Raw genomic sequence first — 15,896 nt, forward strand, 5'->3', positions numbered from 1 at the left:
AAATATATCTAAACATGCATAATGCACTTTCATGCTCTAGTTTTGAGTAATTTTTAACAATACACTTTCCCCTCCAAGCTCATGACTCACACTCTCTCTCTCCTTTCTCCTCTCTCTTTCTCTCGCTCTCTTTTCCTCTCTCACTGAAACAACTAAACAAAATGCGTCCTCTAAAAAAGGCTGACTGCATTTGGAAACAAAGTCCCTCCCCCAGGAGCCAAAGTGGGATGAAAATGACTTGCGGATTCAAACACCATCTCAATTAGCTGAATATCACTTCGCAGTGCTGCGTGTCTGTGGTTTGCATGCTAATTGGCACCATTTTCAAGGGACCATGACTTTTTCTCGACATAGACCTTCGCCACTTACCAGTATGACTGCCTCCCATTTAGCCGACCCGTGCTTTGAAAGGACACAGCAGTGATCTGCTCTTTGACTAAAACATTGTTCAACATTTTCTTTCAGATGATTGTTTAAAAGGGTTTTTATCCGTAGAATGCTCACTTTCCAACCGGCTAGTCACAGACACAGACCTGCTACATGTCCTGTCTCACAGTGCTTAAAGAATGGGATTTTTCTTTCCGTTTTGCAAAGTGACAGAACCCTCGTCCAGTTTCAGCACGTCTGACACCGTAGTGTGTCTAGGGTTGTTTTCAAAATGATTGGGAGGAAAACAACTAACATATTGCTCTCCATATCCCCCCCCCCCTCGCTCCATCCTCCCCTCTTTCTCCGTGTGCCTCTCCCTCTATCTCTCGTTGCCATCTCTACAGCTCAACGTGATCTTCTTGGGAATCGCACTCTACAAGATGTTCCACCACACCGCCATTTTGAAACCAGACTCTGGTTGTCTGGACAACATCAAGTAAGTACGCTAGGGACTTTCTTGACTCTCTCTCTCTCTCTCTCTCTCTCTCTCTCTCTCTCTCTCTCTCTCTCTCTCTCACAGGCCTAATATATCGACTGGTGCCTGAGTCGTTTTGGCTTGTCCTAAACGGTTTTCACCTAGGCACCTACATGGTGTACCGTCACTCACACATTCAGTGTTGTCACATACACACTAGCACTATGTGCACACACTCCTGTTAATTCTCTAGAATTTGCACTTCAAGCCCGCACCAAGACCAGCGCTCCACAAGATGTGGGCTTTATGAACTCCAAGTAACACCCCTCCCTGAATGGCTATCTACCGCTGAGAGGAGGGTGGGCAGAGCTTACGCCAGACAGACAGCTCGCTGTCCAATGGCCTGCTCTCCCATTGGTATGTGCCACGGCCAATCCCGTCTCTGACTGTCACTGTCTTCAAATCCATGGCCTAAGAAACATGCAAACTTGGAATCCGTCAAGCTACAGTAGTATTGTGTTGTGGGCCCTTGAAATCAATCTTTTTTTTTTTTTTCTATTGCAGTAACCACACCTAGGTTTTTTTTGTGTGTGTTTTCAGCTGAAGGCCATTTTAAAGAAGGCACTCTTCTGAAAGCAGATGAATGCTTGTTTTGTTTTTTAAAAGGATTATTTAACCTCTTAATAGACACTAAAATTGTGTAGCCTGTCAAAGGTTGTTATGCTCTGCCTCCCAACCAAGTTCAGTGCCTTTAAACAAGGTTTAGTTTAGAAGTGTTCCTTTGTTGTTTGTCTGCACAAAAGTATTGACTGGTTTTTCGTTCCGTCTATTACATCATTTATCACACACTCCTCGTATAGATCTAAAGATTGCTGGTCACAAAGATCACAACACAAAAGATCCTGAACCCTCCCATGAAGACTTTGAAGTTCCTTTTTATATACATATACAAGATGTATACCCTCTTCTCTGCAACGATCACGACTTCTGAACCCGGGCTGTTAGAATACAAACTAAAAAGTAAATATATTGGTGGTAATTTTGGACCCACTGTTGCATAACTTTTGGATTGTATCCACGGCTTGTTTATTTGAGTGAATTTAAGGTATTTTATCTACTTCTGAATGGGATGGGTCAAAGATACACACGTGGTATAACGTGGTATACATATATATGTAAGTATATATATATGATATATACTTAAAACAATATTTTGGGGATTTATTTTCCTCAGTTTTAGAAGTTTGTAAAAAAATACTGGGTTGGGAAAAGGAATATTTATTTTCAGTGAGCCAAGCTACTTGAGACTTTGAGGGAAACGGTTTTAAACTTTCTCATGATTGGCCGTAATTAGGTGTGACTTTTCTTTCTCCATCTGTCTGCTATTTTGGTCTTCCTTATCGTTTGATGTCACACTTTATGTTATTATTTCATCATCTTGCTTTGTTTTCTCATGAATGCTACTTGCTGCCTGTTACCATTATTGTTCTTTTGAGGATTTCTGCATGCAATGCTTTTCTCTTGTGTTTTTGTTTAACATCTCCCTTATTCTTTCATCTTTCTTTTCTTCCACACTTTAGCTACCGTTATTATGACGGATGTATTATTGTGGAGTGGCACTGGTAAGATGTAGCTTACTCAGAAAGTAGAATGTATTTTTGGAATGTTGTCGTCGTCCGTCCCTCCTTCCCCTCAATCCTCCCCATTTAGACTGTGAGTTCTGTTTTGTTGTTGACCTTGGTATTGATAACAACCTGTTGTGTTGACCTTGATCCCTACATCTGTGTTAAACTCCCTGTTGTGCAACCTTCACACACACTTTACACATATATATATGTGTGTGTGTGTGTGTTTTAGTATAAAGTGAAGTGAAGAATTACTGTGGCAGCGACATTGTAAAAGGTAAAATACAATTTGATACAAACAAAACCGTACTGGCAGGGCTGGATTTCAGCAGTTTATTAGGATTTAGGCAGACATTTCAGCAGTTTATTAGGATTAAGGCAGAAATACTCTATAATATAGAAATATTCTTCAGGGAAGAATTATTACAAATTATTATGAATTATTGTTGAAAGTGTGTTTGATTTATACACCCAACTGCTCTCCAGGACATGTAACCCTTAATATTGAACATTAAGAAAACTGCTTACAAATAAACCAGAATAAAGCAATTTTGCATGAAGAGTAATACTTTAATTTACATTATTTTAACTACCTTCTAACTGCATAGCTACATTTCTTTGGAGTTTAACATTATTAATACACAAGTACAATTTTGTATGGGGGAGGTTGGGTTTTCCAGGGGTAAGTGGATATTAATGTTGATCTTCTTTTGGTACAACTACCCCTTTACATGATTCACTAATCCCTTAAACCCCTCCATGCTGTCATCCTACACTTTTGTACTTTTGTCAACATATACTGCTAACTCTTAATACAATTCAAGTACAATTAATACAAGTACAAGTTGACTATAGATATTGCTATGTAGTCAACAAATGTAGTTACGTATCATGGTAGTTACATAATGTAACTTCCTTGTAAAGTATTGCTATGTAACCTTGTTGCCACATTATGTCACAAAGTTCCAAGCAGGTCTTTTTTCCGCACATGCGTCGACTCGACAGCACAAAACAGATTTAACTTTTGTAAACCTTCTTGGGCAATTAGCATTTCTTTTCAGTCGTACCTTTAGTTGGGTAATTGACATGCTGCTGAGTTGATCATAGCAGTTTCTCTCTCCTTCAAACACAGTCAATGAGATGCCTTTATATGGACCTGAAAGGCGCCTCAATTGACCAACTGCAATCAATCAGTCTCTCAATTGACTCATGTCATTTGAGTGCATATCACCTCTACAAATGTAATCCTTTTAAAGGAAATTGGTGGCAATTTAACACAGCATTCTTAAACATTTCCCTTCCCTCAAACTCTTTCATTTTTGTGTTATTTTTCCACGTAACACAATAAGCACTTCTTGCTTTATTTTGTTTCCGGTGAAAGCGATTAAGTGCTCTATTTGTAGGGTGTAACCAGAGAGCTTGTGTAGCTGGAGTAGTTATCATTGCTAGGGCATTCAGCTTCTCATCAGGAAACACTTCAGCACTTCAGCAATAGGAATGGGGAGCTATTGGGGGTCTGAAACTAGCACTCATTAAATAGAGATTCCAGTTTATTTATTTTATTTTCAAAACTCCCCCTACCAGCTGCTCATACACAATATGGACAAACGTATTGGGACACCTGATCATCACACCTTTATGAGTTTATTGTACATCTCATTCCAAAACAACAGGCAATCGGATGTCACAAAAGCTCCTGTAGGTGTCATGTGTAGGTGTCCTGATACATTTGTCTATATAGAGCATATGGTATCGTAAAGAAAGAGATTCAGCTCAAGCTCATTACGGAACACTAATTTCCTTCACCTTATTTTTTTGCACGGTTGTAAGTCAAGGGACTTTGTGTGAGGAATGAAGGAGTCCAGTTGTACATGTGTGTTTTTTGTGTAATGTACTGGAGTCGTACATCTGAGGGGTCAAATGGGGTCAGAGGCAAGCAGTCATCAACATCTTATACCCTGCACTCAACACTCACCTTTTATCTGAAACCTACCAACAGTCAAAGATGCCGCTTCGAGATCAAAACCTATTCATATCCTGTCGTCTCAGATGCTTTTAATGTGTCCTCAGGCATCTTTATCCCTCGCCAATACCCCCCTCCCTCCCCTGCAGAAATGTTTCAAGTTTGAGGTCAATATTTTCACTCTCTTTTTGCACGCTGGTTGTGTCTCCCTGACCATTCCGGGGGCAATCAGCTTGATGAAGTACCTCACCCAACAGGTCATTAAGATAGACCTGGGAAAATTATGTTTAATGGTTGCCCCAGTAATTTCATAAATCATTTATTTTGCCTCACATCTGGCCCATTTATATCAGGCGCTGGCTCGGCCCACCAGTATTTATTGGGGAGCCGAGACTTGGTGTGAGCAGAGATAATTATGTTTAGCACCTGCAACTTGCAAAGGTCTCCCCTGGGCAAGGCAGATTCTGGCAACGAGACAGCTGGATGTGTCTACTGCACAGCACATTGTCTTGCATTTTTTGTTAGTTATGTTCAATATTGTAAACCTTTTTTTAGCATTTTTTGGTGGTATTTCTCCATCCTCTACAATCGAAAAAGTACATAGTGCCGTATTTGCATTGCATAACATTAATTTGGTTGGGTGTTGTTTAATTTGTTGTTTTTGTTGTTAATTTGTCCTTTCCTTTGTTTATTACGCATGACAGCTATCAGGATTACGAACCTGAGATCAAGTAAGATGAACAAGCAAGGCCCTTAGCCTGTCATGTCATCCCTCATTCATGCCCTCCTAGGAACAATCTAGACCCTAAGCCATCAACCATTCCTCACTAAATCCATGACGTTTGAAGTAGAGCCCTCATCCTAGACTCTACTGCTTCTGCCACATCTGACATAAATGCAGGCTTTCTAACTTAAGGCTGACATTACCTTTTTTTTCTCAACCGGAAATCTATACAGTTTGAAGTATTCAGAGATTGTGTGTGTGGCGCTTTGAATATTCATACTGTATTCAAATGTTAAGTGCTTTGTTAAATGTCACACCCTACGTTATGAAGGCGACCCCATACAGAGTTCTTTCATTTTTAAATGCATTCCTGCCAAAGGAAGAATTACCTAGTATTCATGGTGTGCATTTTAGTCAAGGCTTGAAAAAACCCTGTAGCAGTTTTTTAAATACTATGGGAAGATGTGTTCATATGCAAATTGCCTGACTGTTATATAATTAATAACCCATGTCCTGTGTCAGGCATATTGTGTAATCACTTTCCCATTTTGAGGTTATGTAAGATTGCACTTGAAGTTTCATTCATTGGGCTACCACTTTTCAATAATTAAAGGAAAAACTGTGAAACAAAAGCTAAACCTAGTATAAATTATACTTTATTTTCATCCGGGGCCTTGTACATGTTTTTTTTTTCCTTTCATAGAGATTTGGGCTTTTTGTCTGTTTGGCGGTTGACACTTTATTCCCCTTTCATTTCTAATTAACCAATGTCATAAGAAACAAAGATTTCGTCATTGCTAAGGGCGAATAGAAACATTCAAGATCTAACAGTGCTCACTGGATTTGAGGCAGTGCGTTCATTTAGTTGTACAGAACCCCCCCATTTCTACAGATTTCAAAGGGGCAACGTTCAGGATTCGACTAGACGCAATGAAAAGCAAGGCGTTCTCCATGTCACGGGAACTGGCAACAGATAATAGCTAACCAAAGTGTGGGCAATGCAAGGCTGTGCATCCTGGCAAACTTCTGGACCATCGTTGATGGCCATCCATAGTCTCTGACGCGTTCCACCTCCTGCTGTGTTGCAGATCCTGGGTCATCGGGGCCGTGGCCCTGCTCTGCCTGCTGGGGCTGACCTGGGCCTTCGGCCTGATGTACGTCAACGAGAGCACGGTGGTCATGGCCTACTTGTTCACCATCTTCAACTCCCTCCAGGGCATGTTCATCTTCATCTTCCACTGTGTCCTTCAGAAGAAGGCAAGGATCACTTTGACTAATTATGGATAGTAAAACAAAGTTTATTTTATTCATGGTTTTCAGTGCGTACTACACAGCTGATTTATTTGGTGTGTTGTGTGTGTGTTGTGCGTGCGTGCATGTGTGTTGTGCTTGTGTGTTGTGTTCCGCAGGTGCGTAAAGAGTATGGGAAGTGCCTGCGTACCCACTGCTGTAGTGGTAAAAGTGTGGAGAGCTCCATTGGCTCAGGGAAGAGCACTGCCTCTCGTGCTCCCGGACGCTACTCCACAGGGTCACAGGTACATTAGACCTCGCAGTGACTGTGTGGGCCATGTCTGTGTCATCTCCTTACTCCCCAAATTGGTCACATCTATAAACACGTGCTTGTCTCATTCAGCAAAGTAGCCGAATGGCGGTTGGACTAAATTGTGGAGGAGTGGCAGAGGTTATGAAGTTTGTGTTGTTGTGGAAATGGAACAACTTTTAACTGGAAATGCAACTGAATATTTTACTCCTAGAAATGTTTACTGTCTCCTTGTGAAGATTGAGTAGCCAGAACTGCCTGTTTTGATGCTGTTTGTGTTTGAACCTGTGTGTTTCTCCCCACAGAGTCGTATCCGTCGCATGTGGAACGACACAGTGAGGAAACAGTCTGAGTCCTCCTTCATGACTGGTGACATCAACAGCTCAGCGTCGCTCAACAGAGGTAATCACACTATAAGCATTGTCATGCTCCTGTTTTCCCTGGCCCTGCGCTAGCCTAGCAACTGCAGCGCTTCTTGCTGAGACAATATTTTAAGTCAAGTGTGTACCTTCTAGTAGTAGAAGTGGCAATCCCATGCACTGCTGTAGATTGGACAGTTATACTGTTATATTACTTGCCAAAAGGTGAACTTAAGTCATTGAACTCGCAATCATTTGCCATGCAGGTTGAATTAAGGTATATACACTGGTTAGTTTACCTTTTTAAAGTATACTTATCAGCAAGTGTTTGAAACCTCAAATGAAATACTCTGTTCTCTAAAAGCAATGCTTTTTTTTCTTTTACCTTTCTCGCTACTTTATCTTCTGACTAAATAATTTTAATACATTATTAATTTAAAACAGAAAAACTGACAGAATAAGTTAAATATATAATTAAGGTTTTAAAGGGCCAGATTTGACTTGATAACAGCCAAAAATGTAAATGTTATTATTCTCATTACAATAACTAAACATTTGTAGTATTTGCATGTTGCAAAAGTTTCGTTTTAACAACCTTTTAAGCTATTTTTTTAAGCTTGAAAGGTTTAAATAGTTCTAACCAACAGTAACCGAAAGTCACACTATTCCATACGATATCAGTCAATCTCTTGGCCAGTGCCTGTGTACAGTATTCCTCCAATTCCACCAGCAGCCAGAACACAACAGGTCTGCCGCCATAGGGTACTAAAATGCACCTGGTTGTGGAGTTAAATACCGATGTCACAGCCTCCCAGACCATATCTGCGGTCCTGGTAGAAACGGCCCAGTCCTCCTGTCATCCCTCACCCAGGCTCCTCTCCCCCAGTCGGGGGGGGGGGGGGGTCTCTTGATGGAGGGCCTGAGCCCCGCACTGCTCAACTCTCTAAATCTGCTCCGGGCTCCCACTCGCGCCGACACTAATGCGTCGTTATGATGACGGATTGATGTTCGACGGCGAGAGGAAGTGTCAAGATCTCGATAATTAGGCACTCAGCTGAGCGCCATCCACAGACGTGCAGCTTTTAGCTGGGGCCGGGCGGGGGCAGGACTTTGGGAGGGTGGTTCTGTGTTACGAGGAGAGGAACACATCATCATTTTGTAAGGCAGGGAGTGGGGGGGGGTGAGCGGACACATTTTTAGTTAAAGACCTTTTTAACACGTCGAGTTGTATCTGGAACGCGTATGTGGTGGAACGAACAAGTCTTCTGCGGCGTATTTCCACGTCTTCTCACAGGATGCGTTGTGGCACGTTCACAAGCGTCACAAACAGATGCCAAATAGTCACACTTTACCCCTGACGGTTCCTCACTCTCATTATAAAATTAGGAGAAGATATGAGAGTATCTTTCTCCCTGGCTGCCTGTACTTTTCAACTTTGTACTTCGCCGGCTACCACATGACAATGTAATTACACTCTACTCCATACTTAGACCCACTTGAGAAAAGACGCGCAATCAACCTGATAGCCTTGCATGTTCAATTTATCCCAGTGCCCGAGATTACCGTTTCACAATCAGTACCGTTTGGAAATTGTCCAATTTATCAAACACAGACACTGTAAGTGGAGAGCAAGCTAGGAGCGGACTGTTTATCATTTCAAAAGAGGCTGGTATTTTTGGAAGCCTCTCTAATTAGCAGACCAAAAGCAACGGCTGCAAGAAAGAGTACACTGATAATATCAAACAAAAACAATAAACCCAATGAATGCATGCATCCCATATTAAAATCAACATCAAACACGTGAAAAAGGAAATGCTTTGATCAGTAAAACTGTTGCAATCCATCAATATTAGTATTTGAAGCAATCACACGTTTCATTACACAAACATTATGCAGTTACTGGAACAACATTTGTGGCAATAAACTAAATTGGACACTTGTATAACTCTCATCTGCACCTTAACCTTCCAAACCAGTTCTATAAAATGGCTGACATCAAACATATCTATATAGATGTCAGCGTACCGAAATGAGTCATGCACGTCATTCCCGTCACAGTTCCACGTAAGCCGCAGTGTTGAATTAGCTGCGCTAACCCCCCCCCCCCCCCCCCCCCGTCACTTGTTGTTTCGATGCAGTCTAGACACAGTCTCCGCGGCGGTTTGTCAAAGGCGAGAGTCGCAGGTCATTAGAGAAGTGCCTTATCTCTTTCGGATTCTGGCTTCCCCTCTCTCCCTCTTCCCCAGTCTGACAGATTCGGAGCACTGCAAAAGAACAGTGCACTGCTGCAGTGGAACTAATTGGCGTATATTTCCGCTTCAGATGAAAGATGTTTTCCAAAGATATTTACCCACTCTGTCTTGGGCACAGTGCACTCTCTAGACTCACATCAAAGATGTTGACATGTCATGCGCACATGTAGTGTTGAAATGTCTTCTGAATCAAGTGTGCACAGTAACATATAAACGCCAAATGATCCCTCGCATTACCATTACCAGTTAATCTAAGAAATGATGCTTTATTGTGTCAATTATGTAAACGTGCCCCCAAAAAGCAGCTTTCATTAGCATCCGTAAAGATGCAACCAGCATTCAAATTACCCTGCCCACCTATGATTGATCATGTTATTAAAGATTTGCACTCCAAAGGTTGTTTTGGAAATTGCACACAACACACGAGGCATCTCAGCACGGTCTCGTCACAAACCATGGTTTCCACTGTGACATCCAATAGAAAAGAATCGGTGCCAGGGCCACTGATTTCACAAACGGTTGTAATTGTAGAAATCCAGTCTAAAAAGCAAGGATAATCAGTTCTGTTGGAAGCAAAACCTTAATCTTTCCTAAAGGAGAAGGTCTCATCTGGGGCCTTTGTCCATGTACTTCCTGTATGAAGTCCAAGCAATACATTGCACATTTCCACAGTGCTTTAGGAATATGAAAAAAAAATCTATTGGACAAACAATTTTATTAATACAATTATTATGAATTTTCAATCAGCCGCTGTCTTGAGTTACATGGTTGTGTCCTGTTAAGTCTATTCTAGCGGTGTTATATGTGTTCTGGTCTATGTCAGTGCTAGTTTTGTTGCGCTCTCACACTGCTATTATCCATATCCTGTCTGAATGTGCAACACTCCAGAGCTAACATCGATGTCTGGTTACCAGTCAGAATAAAGTGACCCCAACGCTATCTTGATGGTCAACCATAGTCACGCCAGTCCAAAACTCTTAATACCTTCGATAGTAAAGCGTCTTTCACTGGTAATCATATGATCATGTGAATGTTTATGGCTGTCAGTGCTCAGCAGCGTCTGCCTGACTGATCGATGTTCTCTCCCTCTTTCTGCTTGTTTCATTTCTCTCTCCCTCCCTCTCGGGCTTTTCTCTCTCCCTTATTTCTCTTGCTCTCTCTCTCTCTTCCCCCCCTCTTTTCCTTTATCTTTTTCACAACTTTATCCCTCCCCCCTCTCTCTGCCTACGTCTGTCTCTCTCTCTGTTTCTTTCTGGCTGCTCCAGGGGCTATGGCTAACCATCTTATAACTAATGCACTCCTGCGTCCTCATGGCACTAACAATCCCTATAACACATTGCTTGGGGAATCGGCCGTCTATAACAACCCAACTGTGGGCATGTACAACACGCAAGGTGTGCTAGCATCCTTTCATTACTTATTGATGGAGCAGGAGCAGTGTTTTTGAATGCTTGTTTCTTGGGGTCCTGTGAAAAGCATTGGCACCACCATGTTTTCACATCCAATTATTTGTGGCTCCGCCGAGCAGCTGAGGTAGTCGCTGGGCAGAATATAGTCATACCCTGGTAAATGTACGTCAACGTGGTCAATTGGTATGATTGGTGTCAGGTTTGCCAAGAACGAGACTTGAAGAACACTGCTCTCGATATTTGTTGGCCAAAGCGAAAGCTTTATCGCAAAGGACCCACAGCATCTACTTCTGTGGGTTTGTTGTTTTTGGGGGTGTATGGTGGCTTCCGATTGGGCATGCAATTCTGTCACGATCATTTGTCATGCTCCGAACTCATTCATTTTTGCTTGCCAGGCATGCATAATGCAATGCAAGGAAATTGTTGGACAGATAGTCAAACTTTTGAACCATGAAATAGCGAGAGAACTCGCACAGCAATCTGGAGCCAGATACACCACCAGTCATTGTTGATTTTCTGCTGCGCTGTTGTCTGCAAATGTTGTGTTCTGTCTTATGTCTTTTTGTTGATTCATATAGTATTCATTGCTGCCGGTGGATGTGAACATTGTAATCATGCCACCCTTACAAGTGATCACTTTCTAAAGTAGATATGTTTTAGGGGGGACAAAAATTTACAATAACATTGTCCATCTTAATATAAAAATTAGCTTGATTAAGGCTTTCACAAAAACATGCAGATTGTTGATGGGTGTGGTACGATTCCCCTTTAAAAAAAATCTCCAAACTGCTTCCGTGACTTAGTTGTCAAATATGATGAGTAAGGTACTCGAGCAGAGCCAATAGCAATTGGATCCATCAATTCCTGTAGCGCATATCCTGGATCAGAACATATTTTGAATAGGAAACAACAACTGACCCAGACTACCCGAAACACAGCATTTTATGAACAGGTTACCCTCAGATATTTGTGATACTGTGGATTACATTTTGCTGCTTTTTCCCCAAGTAATTGAACTAGAACTAAGTGTGCATGAAGATAAACGTGGTTTGGCTGCCAGCACAGTTAGTGTCACGTCACACACATTATTCTCTACTTGTCACTGTAATGCTTACTTGTGTTTTCTGTTTTCTTTCCTCCTCATGCGGCCACTAAAAGAGCCCTACAGAGAGACAAGTATGGGAGTCAAACTAAACATTGCTTACCAAATGTAATTGACCTTGGCTTTACTTTCCTTTTCACTCTATGCTAGCTAGGGATACACATATCCAGCCATTTCATTTGGAAAAGAAAAACATGCTGAAATTTAGACATAGACATCATTTAAGTGTACATTTTAGGTAGTGCAGTCCAAATTCCAGGGAAACACAACATGTGCTTATTTGCATCTGGCCAGTCAGCTTATACATGCACATACATGCAGATTCATAAGCAGAGATCAGACTTTGTTTGAGCATTTTGAATAACTTACAATAGCCTTGAGAAAGGAAACACCTTTTCTCCTCATGCAAAAACATACACATTCATTTCCATTACCTTTACGGCCACACGTCCTCTGCTTGAGAGAGACTTAGAAGGCCCCTTCCCACTTCGGAAAAGCCCATTACATACATAGTTTGATACCAACCAACACTACCACAATGTCTGGAGTCTAGATCAACATATGTTCTGCTTAGACGGGTTCTATGAGGGTTATCTGTCTCTTACAGCTGAACGCATGGCTTTGTGCTGTCTCTGTGTGGTGTGTGTGTGTGTGCTCTGCTGTCCATGTTGTTCACTGTTAGACATGTATTAGTGTTGTCATCTTTTACTATGTTCTCCTCCAATACCATACACGTCCTCCCTCTGAAAAAACAGAGCTGTATGCAAATTGTAAATATATATTGCTTTGAAAATATATTTAGAATCTAAGGGAGTAGGTAAGGTAAGTATTGACACTTGACGTTCTATTTTTAGACTCACTAACCAGTGTTTTGGATGTTAGGCATGTATGTGTGAATTTAGCCATTGCTATGGTAAAAACAAAACACTGAACTAATTACATCATGGAAGGTTCCAAATAGGTGTAGGGTTTTTTAGCCGATCAGTGCCTGACATTAAACCCTTCGTAATTAGCTCTCATCCCTTCTCACTCACACAAACTCTGTCTCCCCTGTTTATGATTCCAGAGGGAATCCTGAACAATGCCAGGGATACAAGTGTCATGGATACTCTACCACTGAATGGTAACCACGGCAACAGCTACAGCATCGCCAGCGCCGAGTACATGAGCGACTGTGTCCAGATCATCGACCGGGGCTACAACCACAAGGAGACGACGCTGGAGAAGAAGATCCTGAAAGAGCTCACGTCCAACTACATCCCCTCTTACCTGAACAACCACGAACGCTCGGCCGAGCAGAACCGCAACCTCATGAACAAGCTGGTCAACAACGTGAGCAACGGCGGCAAGGACGGCGGGTACGGCATGGGCATGGGGATGAACGTGACTCTGGGCCTGGACGACCACTCCTCCTTCCCCTGCCACCATGACGAAGGTCTGGGCCTGGAGCTCATCCGCGAGGAGTCCAACGCCCCCCTGCTGCCCCAGCGGCCGCCTCCGCCCCTCCAGGCAGTGGACAACCTCCACAACCACCTCCACCAGTCGGCGGCCCCTCCCCTGCCGCTCCCCCACCACCCCTTCTCCTCCTCCACCAACACCTCCTCGTCCTCCCGGAGGAGGATCCCCCAGGAGAACAGCGAGAGCTTCTTCCCCCTGCTGACTAACGAGCACACCCAGGAGCAGGCCTCGTCGCCCGGACACAACCACCACCGGGACTCCCTCTACACCAGCATGCCCATGCTGGCCGGCCTGCCCGACGCCTCCGGCAACGGAGACAGCGCCAAGGACGCCGGCGGAGAGGCCCTCCCGGCGGGCAAGAGCCCCGAAGCCAGCTCGGACGACGTCTATTACAAGAGCATGCCCAACCTGGGCTCGCGCAACCACCTCCACCAGCTGCACTCGTACTACCACCTGGGCCGCGGCAGCAGCGACGGGTTCATCGTCCCCCCCAACAAGGAGGATCTATCCCCTGAAGAAACCCCCCCGGAGCCCTCTCACCTGGTCACCAGCCTATAGACCCTTGCGGACCGCCACCTCCCCCCCCCCATCACGCTCTCTACTCTCCTGCCGTGATCCTCCACCCTAGCCCCCCTCCCCCAGCCCCCCTTGTGCTGATCAGTTGTTCGGCAGTGGTAGCCTTTTTTTTATTCTGTGTACTATACTGACGACTGAGATGAAGAACGACACCAGAACATCGCTAGTGCTGACCACAATTGGAATACAGAGATACTTTGTTGGGTGGCTAATGTGACTAGACTCGTTTGAACGTGCTGGAACTATGGATGTGCGTTTCTTGTTTTTGTGCATCTCAAATCCTGGATTGACGCTTATGGATTGACGCTTTTTGTCTCAGCGTGATAAGAGACTAGTACTCTGGTGGGACTTTTGGGCAGTGAAATTCATTTTGACAGTCCAAAGGAACTACACACGGCCCAAAGCTTCACAACGACTAGTTCATGAGCAGAGTAAACCAGAACAAAGACGGGGATTAAAAAAAAAAACTATTTTATTATACTTCTGTATCCATTCTGGCTTTTTGAAAGATTTTCTTCCTCTTGTGAATTGCAGCACTTTTTTTCCGCTGAAGTGTTCCTGCAAGTCAAACAAAAACTGATTTTGAACGATTCTCATGAAGGACATCTTTATCATATATACTGTATGCTTTAGAGCATATCTTTTCTGTTCCCTTTTCCTTTTGCTGTAATAATAACAATTGTTAAAAAAGAGGGAGAAAAAAACTAATAACAGAGAATTATGAGATATTTCTATGTAACTGTACAGATACTAGCATTGCACATAATAGTATGCTTTTTGTTCCCACCCAAACCTTTGTCTCTGTAAATGTAGTGGATAGGAGCATTTCCTTTTTGTTGTGCTGGTCTTGTTGGAATTCTGATACCAGTGTGAACATTGTTTTTTCTTTATCCTGTCATTTGTTTTCCAAGAAACAACAAACAAAACAGCAAAACAAAATAACAACAACAAAAAAATCACAAAACAAAGCACTCGCCGTACTTTTTTCTAGCAGTGTATTCACCAATGTTTTCTGAACCATTTTGTTTTACAGCTTCAGTTTCTTCACTGTGTAGATAGATGGAGATTTCTGGTTCAAGTACCACATAATGGACAGATGCTAGGTGTCTGAAAAGTAAGCCAAGATACTGTTCAATGTCCTGCAGAGAGGTGAGCAGAGCAGCCTGGATTTGTCTGGCAGTCAGATGAAGCTCTGGTGCTTTTCAGAAAGAGTACAAATTGAATATTGATGAGCACTAGGCACTTGTTAAAATAAAGATGGCTGTTTTACTTATTAAAGAAAAAACCTTCGAAGTGAAAAATCAACTGGAGAAGTGTTTTTCTTTTTTCCCCTCAAGGGGAAAAATATTTATTTATTTGTTAAAAAAAACTACAATAATCTGAAAAATGGAGGTGAAGAATTTAGCAGCACAGATTAGTTTTTATTATGAGTATGATTATGCCATTTTATTTATTCATTTTTGTATTGGTTTCCAAGTTGAATGACCTCATAACTAATATTTGTTGTAACAGTGAAACTTGTTTGCCAACAAATAAATTACTGATTAAGATTCACCACCTAGTTTTAATTAAGGTTTGTCTATTGGGTTTGCACCTATTATTTTACTATAAGTAGGTAGCTTCAGATACACTTTCAAAGTACAGGCTAAATGTTGCATGCAGTATGCAAGCAGTGGGATAAACAGTGCTACTTCATCAAATAGTATAGCCTACCAGCGCATTGAACTGGCGTAAACAGGTTTGTATCGCACTGCGATATATTGCTAAATGCTACTTGCGTGTCGTTAAGTATCTAGTTATTTTTGGCGTACTGTATTAGTCTTGTGTCATACTAAATATTTTTTCTGGCATACTAAATCGTGCTATGTTTGAGTTTTTTTGACCCAACGCTCATGGAAAGTGCAAGGCATTCTGATTGGGAACGTGGTGGCTGGCCGCAATTCCATTCCATAACTTTCCATTGAAATCAATGAGGCGGCATCTTTAAAGAGCTTAAATGTTTGGTCTACTTAATATGACATATATGGCCAAAACTAATATAGCC

General features: G+C 42.3%; 1 protein-coding gene across 1 annotated transcript in view; it reads left to right on the top strand.

Annotated features, from left to right (window-relative positions):
• The window catches only part of LOC134010125 (adhesion G protein-coupled receptor L3-like), a 166,214-nt gene extending 150,808 nt beyond the window's left edge, over window positions 1–15,406 (top strand). Inside the window, exons 19-25 of the mRNA XM_062449992.1 lie at window positions 774–865; window positions 5,137–5,163; window positions 6,245–6,413; window positions 6,566–6,691; window positions 7,002–7,098; window positions 11,875–11,892; window positions 12,885–15,406. Of these exons, the coding sequence (XP_062305976.1) occupies window positions 774–865; window positions 5,137–5,163; window positions 6,245–6,413; window positions 6,566–6,691; window positions 7,002–7,098; window positions 11,875–11,892; window positions 12,885–13,834 (1,479 nt within the window). The 3' untranslated portion in view covers window positions 13,835–15,406. The remainder of the gene's footprint in view (window positions 1–773; window positions 866–5,136; window positions 5,164–6,244; window positions 6,414–6,565; window positions 6,692–7,001; window positions 7,099–11,874; window positions 11,893–12,884) is intronic.
• The last annotated feature ends 490 nt before the right edge of the window (window positions 15,407–15,896 follow it).

This window comes from Osmerus eperlanus, chromosome 23, assembly GCF_963692335.1.
Source record: "Osmerus eperlanus chromosome 23, fOsmEpe2.1, whole genome shotgun sequence".
NCBI lineage: Eukaryota > Metazoa > Chordata > Actinopteri > Osmeriformes > Osmeridae > Osmerus > Osmerus eperlanus.